Source organism: Cryptotermes secundus, unplaced genomic scaffold (assembly GCF_002891405.2).
Source record: "Cryptotermes secundus unplaced genomic scaffold, Csec_1.0 scaffold2757, whole genome shotgun sequence".
Lineage (NCBI taxonomy): Eukaryota > Metazoa > Arthropoda > Insecta > Blattodea > Kalotermitidae > Cryptotermes > Cryptotermes secundus.
The window spans coordinates 1-12,177 of NW_019733375.1; the positions used below are offsets into that span (position 1 = coordinate 1).

At 40.6% G+C, this 12,177-nt stretch overlaps 1 protein-coding gene across 2 annotated transcripts in view; it reads left to right on the top strand.

The window, feature by feature from the left end:
* Positions 1 to 793: 793 nt before the first annotated feature.
* LOC111868153 (probable multidrug resistance-associated protein lethal(2)03659) overlaps positions 794 to 12,177 on the top strand; it is a gene marked incomplete at its 5' end in the record, with an annotated part of 53,507 nt that continues 42,123 nt past the window's right edge. For both annotated transcript variants that reach the window (XM_023858580.2, XM_023858581.2), the window contains 4 exon segments: positions 794 to 904; positions 5,352 to 5,486; positions 8,963 to 9,167; positions 11,490 to 11,712. In XM_023858580.2, coding sequence (XP_023714348.2) covers positions 794 to 904; positions 5,352 to 5,486; positions 8,963 to 9,167; positions 11,490 to 11,712 — 674 coding nt within the window.

Below are 12,177 nucleotides of genomic sequence, written 5' to 3' on the forward strand. Positions count from 1 at the left end.
CTAAGCTGACATTTTTCACAGATGAGGCTAATTTTAATCTCTCAGAATTTGTTAATTCACAGAACAGTATATTTATGAAGGAATTCTTGATGCTTAACAAAACATTAATGAAATACTCCATTTTTAATTAATTTGGCAGCTGCAGAGGAAATATTTGGTTTTTTTATGCAAGACAGCGAAACTCCACACACAACTGAAGAAACTATCCGAACATTACGCGGTGTGTTTCGAGAATTAATGGGGAGGATAGAATTATTAGCAAGGGTTTGTTCGCCCCCTAGATCCCCAGATCTAAACCCCTGTGATTTTTATTTATGGGAAAAAACTAAAAAATATTGTGTATGCCAACAATCCACATGACCTGAAGGCTCTAGAACAGAACATTCGTGAAGCAGCTTACAGCATTCAGCAACGTTAATTGCAGCAAGTTTCCCGTAATTTGTTTCAAAGAATTCAGACGTGTCTCACAGCAGAGGGTAGACATTTTGAACATCTGTGATGGCGAGTACAAAATTAATTGCTATATTCGATTAAGAATTAATGAAAGAAGTAAACTAGCAGTTCCAGTCATGCGGTTGCATTTTTCTCGGCAGGTGGCCCATCACTTTCGCAAGAAGTTGCTGACGGTGGAATCAGTGTCCAATCAGCCTGTCCTCTGAACACAGTGTACATATAGTAACTTATTGCTTCAGAAGGTTAAGCTAACTTCTAGACTTACAAGTGAAGTCATCAATAAGCTGTGTTTTTAATGACTTCTGTGTGTGATATGTTTATTTAATATTTATGTTTCCAGGTGGCTTCGTGATATGTTCAAGTTAGGATATAGAGAAGACTTGGAAATAAAAGACTTGTATGATGCACTTCAGGAACATAGATCTGACTTCCTAGGAAACAAATTGGAGAAGTGAGTAATGTTTACCATGTCACTGTGAATGCAGATCAGTATTCAGTGTATCCTCCAACTTTATGATGTTCAGACTATGTTCAAGAAGGAAATACATCCTTATAGAATGATACATCCTGCTGTGTCTGTGTGCTCAAACATGTGTGTATCTCTGAGTGAATTAACCGGTTTGTGTGAAACCAGAATAGTCACAACATGCCAACACTAGTCATGCAGACTTCTGAGGTGGAAGTAACACTGTGCTGTTTCAAGCAGGATACTCTGTGATACACTCTGTGTGACAATAGAAATCTCACAGTCATTTGTTTTGATAGGGCCATTTGTTTCTAAAAGGAATGCAGGATTGATACAAAATGAACTTTTTACATGAAGAATATGATTTTCTGGGTTGTAACATCATGTAATTCAGAGGAAGCCTTGTGTTTCAGAGGAACATATGGACTCTTTCTCCAGGATCAAAGAATAAGCCAAGCAAAAAGACCAGGAGAAGCATACACCAAGCCTCTGAAGTACACAGTGTTGCAGCACAGAACACTGTACTCTTCATAGCCATTACTATGAGGACTGCAAATTCAACTTTATACTTTCTTATTGACTTCATGGTGATGATGTAGGGCTTTAGTGGGCAGAATTATGAAGTCTGGCTAGATGAGAGATTATGAACATGTGCAGTTGAAGGTGACAACTTCAAAAGTGCAGGATACTGGGAGTTTGTATTTGATGTGATTAACATTGAGTTCTGTGTTGAAAACAGCCTTCCTTAATCCACTCCCCTGTGTCGTTGCTGTGACCATCCATTATTGTAAGCTTTGCGTTGATAAACAGCATCCTTGTCGAACTCCTCTTCCAATCTTCACACTCGTTGTCTGCCTTCTGTCAACTCGCACTCTAACTTTCTGATCCATGTACAATTTGCTGATCAATCTTCTTTCACGCCAATCGATGCCTGTTTCCTTTAGGATCTGCATTAATTTGGTCCAGTTTACACGGTCAAATGCCTTCTGCCAGTCTATAAAGCAAGCACACAGTTATTCATCTATCTCCAAAGTTTGTTCTGCTGTAATTCTCATCATCGCAGTTTCAACCCTGGTTCCTTTTCCTCTTCTAAAGCCAAACTGATCCTCCCCAAGTATATCCTCTGTTTTTCTTTCAATTCATCTTTTAAGTATCTTTGCTATTATCTTTGCTGTATGTGCTATAAGGCTTATTGTGCGACGGTCACTGCATTTTGTAGCTTTTGTCTTTTTCTTTAAGGCAATCATTGTCACTTCTGTAAAGTCCTTGGGCCACTCCCCAGATTCATATATGGTGTTCATTAGTTTTGTCAGTGTTTTCAAACCACCTCCCAGTAACTTGAGCACATCTCCAGGTACATCATCATCTCCTGTAGCCTTTCCATTCCTCATGTCCTTGATAGCTTTTTCCACCTCACTTTGTAAAATATATGGTCCTTTCTCATCTGTATCTACTTCTTCTTCTGGTTCAACTTCTAAGGTTTCTGGCTGATTAGGGGCATAAAGAAAAATGAAACTGAAAAAATTTGAATACAGGTTGCATTAGTGTCATAAAATTACCAAAGACGCAGACGCTTGCAAAATTTGTAGTCAGATTTGATTTGGAAAGTCTGTGTGGAAGGCTACAGCGTATACAAGGTGAAACAGTAATGTTATAGACACTGATGTTTTGAAATGGATTGAAATAAATGAGGACAGGGTATCAGACTTCTGCACTGACAGTGATGTGTTATATGGTTTCATATTACCAGGAAGTAGTTGTGTTATTAAATCATTAATTTACAGCCAAACCTTATAACCTTTCATGTGGAATAGTTGTGTAAAGGCTATGTTGGCAGGAGTTTTCACCCGAGTCCTTTAATGTCTTGTGACATTTATCCAGTGTTTCATTTTTGCTCATTTACTTGGATAATTTTTCTTTGAAGTAACTTCAGTGCCTAAATGGTAGAATTGTTATGTACCATAATCTCGATGTCATTGCAATCCTGTGTATGTTAAGTGACTTCTTTGTTCCTACATCTGTGCTGTGTTTATTGTCATGTGTATGTGTGACTATAGGAGCCAGGATTTCTTTATTGCTAGTGGGGTGGGACTAAGTCCCTTGTACTGTGGTCACTTCTGGCCTACTGTACCAGCCCCAGATGATGGGTGATTGTGGAGGAATTGGTGGAATGAAGATTGGCAGGGGAGACTGAAGTACTCGGAGAAAAACTGGCCAAATGCCACTTTGTCCACCACAAATTCCACTTGACCACACCCAGGATCGGACCCAGGCCGCCGCTATAGGAAGCCAGCAACTGACTGCTTGAGCTATGGTGTGCCTCAGAGCCAGGATAGCGTCGATATAGTGACTGGCTATGGGCTGGATGATCGAGGGGTCAGAGTTTGAGTCCTGGTAGGGCCAAGAATTTTCTCTTCTACACATTGTCCAGAATGGTTCTGGGGTCCACCCAACCTCCTATCCCATGGGCATTGGGTGGACCCTAGAGCCGGGACGTGAAGCTGACCACTCACCTTTAGCTAGTGCCAAGGTCAAGAAAATGTGGATTTATACATCCACTCCCCCATAGACCTTTGTGGAGTGTTTAATTAGTTAAGCACAAGGATACAACTTTACCTTTTATTTGTGACTGTAGATGGAGTTTGGATTGGAAATTGGATTTACTGAACATTTCCAGACTGTAACTGCAAATAATTATAATGGTCATTAATCTCCATACTTGCAAACCCCACAACTCAACTAAACTCTAAACTTTTGCCATTGATAGCCCCTTAGGATGGACTGCATAGAAGACACCGTTTCCAGCAGTTCTTCTAATGTATGGCTCCATATATTTGTTTATCAATAATCTGTTGCCTAACATCAGGTGTTTCGTTGTTTGTTTCATGGTTGCCACCTAGTAACGTGTCTACACTCTACTCATCAGTTTTGCATCTTCATGGCAGAAGAAATATTAATTTCTGCCTTGAAGGTGTACGCAGCAGGCTCTTCCAAATTGTTGGTTCCTGTCTACCAAGCTACATGGTGTCACATCCCAAAGACCATAATCTTAACAGTTCACAGACCGGTGATTTAAATATTTAAATCACCCTGGGACTGGCATTTTTAATCCTGCTACCCTAACTTGTGCACTGTTCACTTTAAAAATTAATATAAAATCTCCCAATTAATTTTATGAACTAAAATTTTTAGAGAACACTTACCAATCTCCTAGAAGTGCCTGAGGGTGTGATATTTCTGGAAACATTCCCCTTTGTGAAGTGGCATTACACAGAACTTGCACATGTAGACAGTCATACTCCTTTTGTTGTGTATTGTGCAAACACGGCATCGCCTAGAAGGCTGGTTCCCCTTGGCATGTTCACTCTTCACAATTTTCACGAGGGTATGTTTCCGCATATCACCCGAGAGTCGCCCAGGGGGTCAAAATGAGGCCTGCATGGGGTGGGAGTAGACGGCCCTGGTCGTACTAAGACTGTGTCTGCCACCGGTTCTGCCGCCACCGTGTGGTCTGTAGCCCAGGCTTTTGCCACATTCAGCAGAAATGCCTTGTATTTCAATTTTGAATGAGGGTTTAGATTTTTGGAAACCAAAAATGAATTGAAAATGGCACAATTTATAAGCCACAAGGCAACTTTCTTTGTCCACTTTATTATTTTCCTAGGAAGAGAATAATATGCCAAGTACTGATTGGCTCTATCAACTCCATTCATGAACATATTATACTAGGAAATACAAACAGGCTTCTTTACCTGACCGTGTTTCCTTTGAACATCAACCGTGCTCGAATTGTGAATTGTGGATTTGGGTCTGATGGAATTTGCTTCACCCCTGGATATCCAGTAAACTGTCCCAAAAAAGGCGTTTTGTCTACTTTTCCCCATGTGACTGTCCCTGCACTTTCGTCGGAGCTACTTTCACTTTCACTTTCACTTTCACTTTCACTGCCTGTGGCCACAATTTTTTGTTCACCAGTGCCACACTCACTATCAGATTGTGAGTCGCTATCACTAGCAGACTCACAAGGGACGTCAGATAGCTCATCGGAGAACAAGTCAGATATTTCTTGTTCTCTGAGAAAACGCTTGGACCTCAACCTCTTCCGACCTTGATCCATTTTGCACTAGTAACTTCCTGGTGCATGTAGCTGGAAGATGAACAAAGGCATTTTCTTTTGGAGTGGGAAAGGAAAACAGTTGGGTCATAAACAGCGGGATCATGTTATTGACTACGAAGCAAACATTCTAGAGGTCTATCATGCACCAGTCATGTGTCTGCCTGGTGCCAGTGCAAGGTATAATGTGTTTCAACATAATGTGTCCTAAAATCATAATAATATGCCACCAGTCCCCCACGTTTAAAAGCGCTGGGCATAAAAATATGCCACTGGTCCACAAAGTGTTAGTGATGCAGATTTATATATCTGTTACAGGTTATGGAACCAAGAGCTACAAAGAGGGAAAACATGGGACAGGGGACCCAGTTTGTTCCGAGTTCTGGCTAGGTGTTTTGGTGTTAACGCTGTGTGGCTTGGACTGACCATGATTTTCTGCGAGTTCTTCTTTAGGTAAGTAAACTTGTAATGTTATATCACAATGATGTAACTTTTGTTAACTTTCTGTCTTCAAAGACTTACTCAGTTTTGTCTTTCATTCTTTATAGTGTTGTTATTTATTGTGTATTGATCATCATTATGATGTTTTGTGGCCAGTATATCATGAACTCTATAAATTCGTCTTTTAAACTCACTTGGTACTGGGATTGATTACAGTTTATTGCTGTTGCTACTTCTACTGTTAACAACAACAGCAACAGCAGCAGCAGTGGCAGTGGCACTTAAGCTGTTTATAATATTGTTGGAATTGGCAGTGTGCTACACAGTCATCTTGTCAAGATGGCTCTGTTTGCCACCTGCTTTTATGCTGTTTTCTTGCTCGTGTTCTTCAACCCTGAAGATAGAGGCAATATGTTCCTCCAAAATGTCGTTTGTATTTCAGTGGACTACATGGCATTATGTCCTAGAAGATAATACTCATCTTGTCAAGAGTGTATTGATATTCAGTTATATTATTATTTCTCTCACAATACAAGGAAGTGAATATGCCATCTTTTTGGCAAAACTTATTCGTGAAACAGCAGCAGAAGTGTACAAGGGGAAGCATAACAATATTGTCACTATCATCTACAAGGATGACTCTCACAGGACTGATGTGGCTCAAAGGTCCTACACAGAATTGGTCCTTCCATCCTGTTTATCCGTCATGAAATTTCCTTAGAGTATCTGAGTGAAAGGAAGTGTGCTCTGAGGACATGACCATTGTGATGCCACAGTAATGAGGCTGCCATTTTACTGGCTCTAGTCAAGTGTGGCATTTGTATTGGTTCACTCTGTTGCTGTAGCAAAAGACTTTATTATTGAGGACATCATCCTGTAACCTCAGATTGTGGCACTCCATATTTTTATAGTCCCTGAAGAGTTAATGTCCCAGCACTTTGGCCCCTAAAAACAGCTACTTACTCAAATATTCAGATTGCCCACAACAGATGGAATCCTCCATCTACTACGTGTAGGATGTGCCTGTGGGGGGTTTCAGACTTCCTACACGGCAAAAATATAGCATTTTATTTAATTAGGCCAAAGTAACAGTCAGCTTCTCAAGGAGTAATTCTGTAGCTCTCTCAAGATCAAACACTGATCCTGAAAGCGTATCTGTCTACACATCCTACACTCTACTGTGTGGGGATCCAAATTACAAGGTGTGGCAATAAAGAAACCGGATTCATGCTCTAACACTTTATTGGAAAAAAATCAGACAATCGAAATGTTATCCCCTTCAATATAGTCCCCTCCCCGATCCCTACACTGCTCCATGCGAATTTTCCACTCTTGGAAGCAGTGCTGCAGGTCATCTTGTGTTATGCTCTTCAAGAGTTGCATCACTTTTGCTTTCACTGGATCCACGGACTCGAACCTGGTCCCTTTGAGCGCAGACTTGATTTTCGGGAAGAGAAAAAAGTCGTACGATGCTAGGTCTGGAGAATACGGTGGATGTTCCATCACTGGAATGTTGTTTTTTTGCCAAATACCTCTTCACAGATAGCGCGTTGTCGTGATGAAGAACCCATGAGGCATTCTTCCACATGTCTGGTCTCCTTCGTCGCACACGTTCACGGAGGGTCATCAAAACATTTTTATAATAAACCTGATTGACAGTCTGACCTTCAGGCACCCAATCAATGTAGATTACCCCCGGATATCGAAAAAAACAATCATCATTGCTTTGAATTTGGACTTTCTCATGCGCGCTTTCTTCTTCCTAGGGGATTTGGGGCTCTTCAAATGCATGGATTGTCGCTTAGTCTCTGGATCATATTGAAGAATCCAAGTTTCGTCACACGTAATTACGTTTTGGAAGAAATCAGGATCATTTTCAATGTTTTCAAGAGTGTCAACACAGCAATTCACTCGATGTTCCTTTTGCTGGGGGGTAAGGATTTTTGGCACCACTTTAGCACACACCTTTTTCATGCCCAGATCGTCGTGCAAAATCTGTCTAACACTTTCCTTATTGATGTTCGTAAGTTCAGAAATTGCTCGAATGCTCAGTCGACGATCTCTTCGAACAATTCTAGCGACCTTCTCCACATTCTCTGGAGTTTTCGCAGTGGGAGGATGGCCCGATTTTGGATCGTTCCCGACGTTTTTCCTACCCTCCATAAACTTCTTAAACCACTCAAAAACTTGCGTGCGAGATAGACACTGATCACCATATACTTCTGTCAACAAACTGTAAGTTTCAGTGGCAGATTTTCCAAGTTTTGTGAGGAATTTGATGTTAACACGTTCTACATTAGCACTCAGCATTATTCCGACGGAGCTCAGACACACGATCCTCTTCTAACAATGGTCACGGCCAGACTAACCGATGCGCGTGAATGAAACTTTGTGTGACGGTAGAGGGAAGTCCACGGTTCAATGCCCTACCATCCTCTTCGTCATCGACGTGGCCGGAAATGAGTCATAAAAGTAATCTGGTTTCTTTATTGCCACACCTTGTATACAATGGAGAGGCAATGTCTGTGATGTCAAGCCACAGTCAGAATCATTGCCCATCTGCATTCATACTTTTTTAATAATGAGGACACAAGAAATTTGGAAGATGACTCTACAGCCGGAACATTGCCAACAGCAGCAGCACATGTACCTAATATAAAACAATCTGAATGCAGTTGGATGTATTATTTTTCACAGTCTTGGTCACTAGCTTATATTTTAGTGGTCATGGTTGAACAGAATGAAATTTTACATTCCTAAATTCAGCGATTGTTAAAAATTAGTTTGTTAAAACTACAGGGCACAGTTGTCAGTTCAACAGAATAAAGTAAAATACTGTAACTTCTCCAGGATTTAGACATTTTGTAAATAATCTGAGTTTTAAATATTTGTGTGTATTTATATGTGTATGTATCATTGTTAGTGATATAAATGTGCTTATTAAAGCCTGCCATTGAACAGCATTGGCATACTGCATAACAAAAGAAACAACTGCTGTTACAAAAGACTCAGTTACAGATAGACTTGAAAGGATTCTGATGATGGTGTATACTGTACTTCTTTTGGCTTATTTTGGACTTCACCCATCGTCTGGTATGTAAAAGACAAAAAGACAAAAAACCATGACATTTCAGAGACAGATCCAGTCTCCAAAATGTCGTAGTTTTTTGTCTTTTTGTCTTTTACATACCAGACGATGGGTGAAGTCCAAAATAAGCCAAAAGAAGACTCAGTTACAGTTGGCATCATGAACCTACTGGATGGATTTCAGTAATTTTGATGCTTTTTAAAATATATATCTTTATGAGCTGGATCAGAATTATACTTCACATGAACCAAAACCTATTTCTTCAAATTCAAAATCTATTTTGAAATTTGGATTTCTGTTAGATTTTATGTTGGAATGAAAGTACATTTTTTCTTCTTGTAAACCTCTATTTCATTTCTAAAGGACCAATGCTGAAAAACTGATTTCCTTTGGTATACAGAATGACGCAGCCAATCTTTCTGGGGGGCCTGATCCGGTACTTCTCTCCAGGCGGTGGGATAGGTCGTGATACAGCTTATCTGTATGCTGCTGGTATTGTTGTTTGTTCCACTTTCAATGTCTTTGCTGTGAACCCAATATGGCTGGCTGCATACCATGCTGGTATGAAAATGCGTGTCGGTATCTGTTCATTAATCTACAGAAAGGTAAATTCAGTGTGACAGCAATAAAGTAGAAATCTAGTTTTGCTTTTCCTTTTTTCAGTGACTTTATTTTTATTGTAAGGGTTGGTGTTTTGTATGGAGTTGAATGTTATTTATCCACTCTGCCTCACATTCATTTTCCTACATCTTACTTTTGTCTTGCACTTCCTCTTTTTTTTTTTCTAAAACATGTTTGCTTGTACCTGCATAATCAATTTGAATATGGGGGTTCAAACATATAGTATACCAGCAGATGTGTGACTTTTGACAGTTGTGACAGTACGCATAAATTGTTTGCTGGCATGCATCCTAGCACATACTGGCTGAAAAAGGAACGCTTTTATTTTGCTACAAGCTAGACAATCACGGGTTTGATTCCTGATGAGGTCATTGGATTATCAGTTACTATAGGATTCTGACGATGGTGTATAACACACAGAGATATTGGATTTTCAGACTTCATCCATTGTCCTGGTTTTAAGGTAACTAAGAAAAACACCTATTCTGTTGGGTCCTTTAGAAAGAGCTAGTCTCAATCACTGGACAACTGATGTCACAAAACACAAAGGTTATAAACACCTGAGACCAAGCTAAGTCCATGAGAGCTAGTAAGAAAAATATACATTACAAATTGTTCCAAACACATACAAGCCTGGTTCCACGCTTGTATATGTTTGGAACAAATTGTAATGTATATTTTTCTTATTAGGACCCAAAAGAATAGGTGTTTTCCCTCACCTGAGCACGGACACAGATCCAGTTTCTGAAACAACGTGTTTTTCGTAGTTATCTTAAAACCGGGACAATGGATAAAGTCCCAAAACCCAATATCTCTGTGCATTGGATTATTGCGTTGTGTGTTCAGGACAGACAGTTGTACAACAGGTAGAAATTAATCTTGTGTGCCAAGTGTGAGTGAGAACCACAGCAAGGCACCATACAAAACCGATCCATTATTGGAATGCCAGATTTTTAAAAGTTTTTCGGTCCCTGGCCTAGACAGCCTAAGATTTGTTCATAGCAGGAGTGGATTTTTCTCTTTGCCACCACGCCTAGATGGACTCGGGACCCACACCATGCAGTGGGTGATTATTATACCGTTTGAAGTAACTCTGCAATAAAATAGATTACCACATGTTTATGACTTAACATGTGTTTTGGATTGAATATTGAATTTATTGAATGTGTGATACTGATAATTACAGCAAGTTCACTGATATGCACGCTCTACAGATAACTTCAGTATATTCCAAGTTTCCTCCCTCTGCTGTGTCCTCACTAGTCATTGCTAAGCAATGGCTTCCAACTGTGGCAGCGCCTCTTGCTGCTTGTTTGTTCACTGTAGACTCCTAACACATAAATCCTAACTTTGCAACTTTTGACTGCAGCTCCTCATTCCACACTCACATGTACTATTGACCCTCAACACTTGGTGACAACTCCTAAATTGCAGCTCTTGACGACTTACGCCTGAGTCACAGCTCTTGATGACTCAACGCCTAACTGCCAATTTGATTATGACTGCCGCTTCCTGACTGAAGGCTCTGGCGATATTGGTGATGATTACCCAAGTGTTCAGTGGCCATCACCTCAGAGCCAGCTTTACTAATGCCTCCTTTGATATGGGTCGGATTTGCAATGCATTCCTACCCATATTTCACCCTGTTGGGATGCCAATTCTGAAAGACATGCCACTTCTTTCTTGGAATTTGTGATTTACAATCCAACTATTTAATCCAGCCTCACTTCTAACACACCAGTTGTCACATGTTGATGACTAGACAGCGGGTTTTGATTCAGTTCTGAATTTACTGAATGTGTAGTACACATAGTTACAAGCACTTCCAGTATTGTGCACACTCTGCAAATAACTTAGGCACAACACAGGGTCTTCTCCATATGCTGTGTCCTCACTAATCATTGCTAACCACTGTCCTCCAACAGTGGTTATTCCTCTTGCTGCACACAATTCTCCAGTGTCAGCTCCCAAGTCCTTTTTCTTGACTTGCGATTCTCCATGATGACTGCAGTCTCTTGACTGTCACTACCTAACTGTCATCTCTCGACAGTGACTGTTGTGTCCTGACTGATGCTTCTAGTCCTGCTTGGTCTCTGTTATAATATAGGGATGGCTCACATAGAAAATGCAGTTTCCAGTCATTCCTCTATTGTTGTATGCTTATCCATTGCCGCGGTAACGTGCTTACAATGTCATTGCCTAGCACTGTCTCCTCTGGCTTCACTGTTCTGGTCTTCAGCTGTCATGTCACAATATTTACTGTGTTTGGCCACCTATACACAGAGTTTCTGTCTTTCTGGTTTCAGGCACTGAGACTGAGTAGAACAGCCCTGGGAGAAGCAACTGTGGGCCAGGCAGTGAATCTCCTGTCAAATGATGTGGCCCGCTTTGATAGCAGCTTCGTGTTCCTTCCTTTTCTTGTGATTGGTCCAGTGGAGACAGCAGCAATAGTTTACTTGATGTGGACTAAGATTGGTATCTCAGCAATCATTGGGGTTGCTACTCTTCTGCTGTTCATACCAGTTCAAGGTCTGTATTACAAACAGCTGCTGGATATTATAACATTTTAGGAAATCGTCCTCAACAGAATTCCTTGAAGAATAGGAAAGTTCCAAGTCAGAGATGAAGCAAACAACTTAAGAACTGAGGATGTCATGCTCTGCCTGATCAGGGATAGGGTACCCCAGGGCAGTGATGGGTGGGTTGGAGTAATAGTGGAATGATGCTAGGCATAGAGAGAAACCTGCTCCATCCAAGGGATTACTCAGTTTTTAAACTGGTCCATCATGCAGTATTCCAAAGAATGCAAAGGAGTGCAGCATTTCGGAAACTGGATGCGTTTCCATTCTCGGGGGAACAGGTGGGAAATGTGTGCTCTGTTTGGTTCATTAGAAACGGCTAACTGCAGTCACTGGGCAACGTATGTCAGTATAACTGCGGCTGTATAAATACTTGAGATCATGCTTTGTCATTGAGAGAGAACAGGAAAATTAT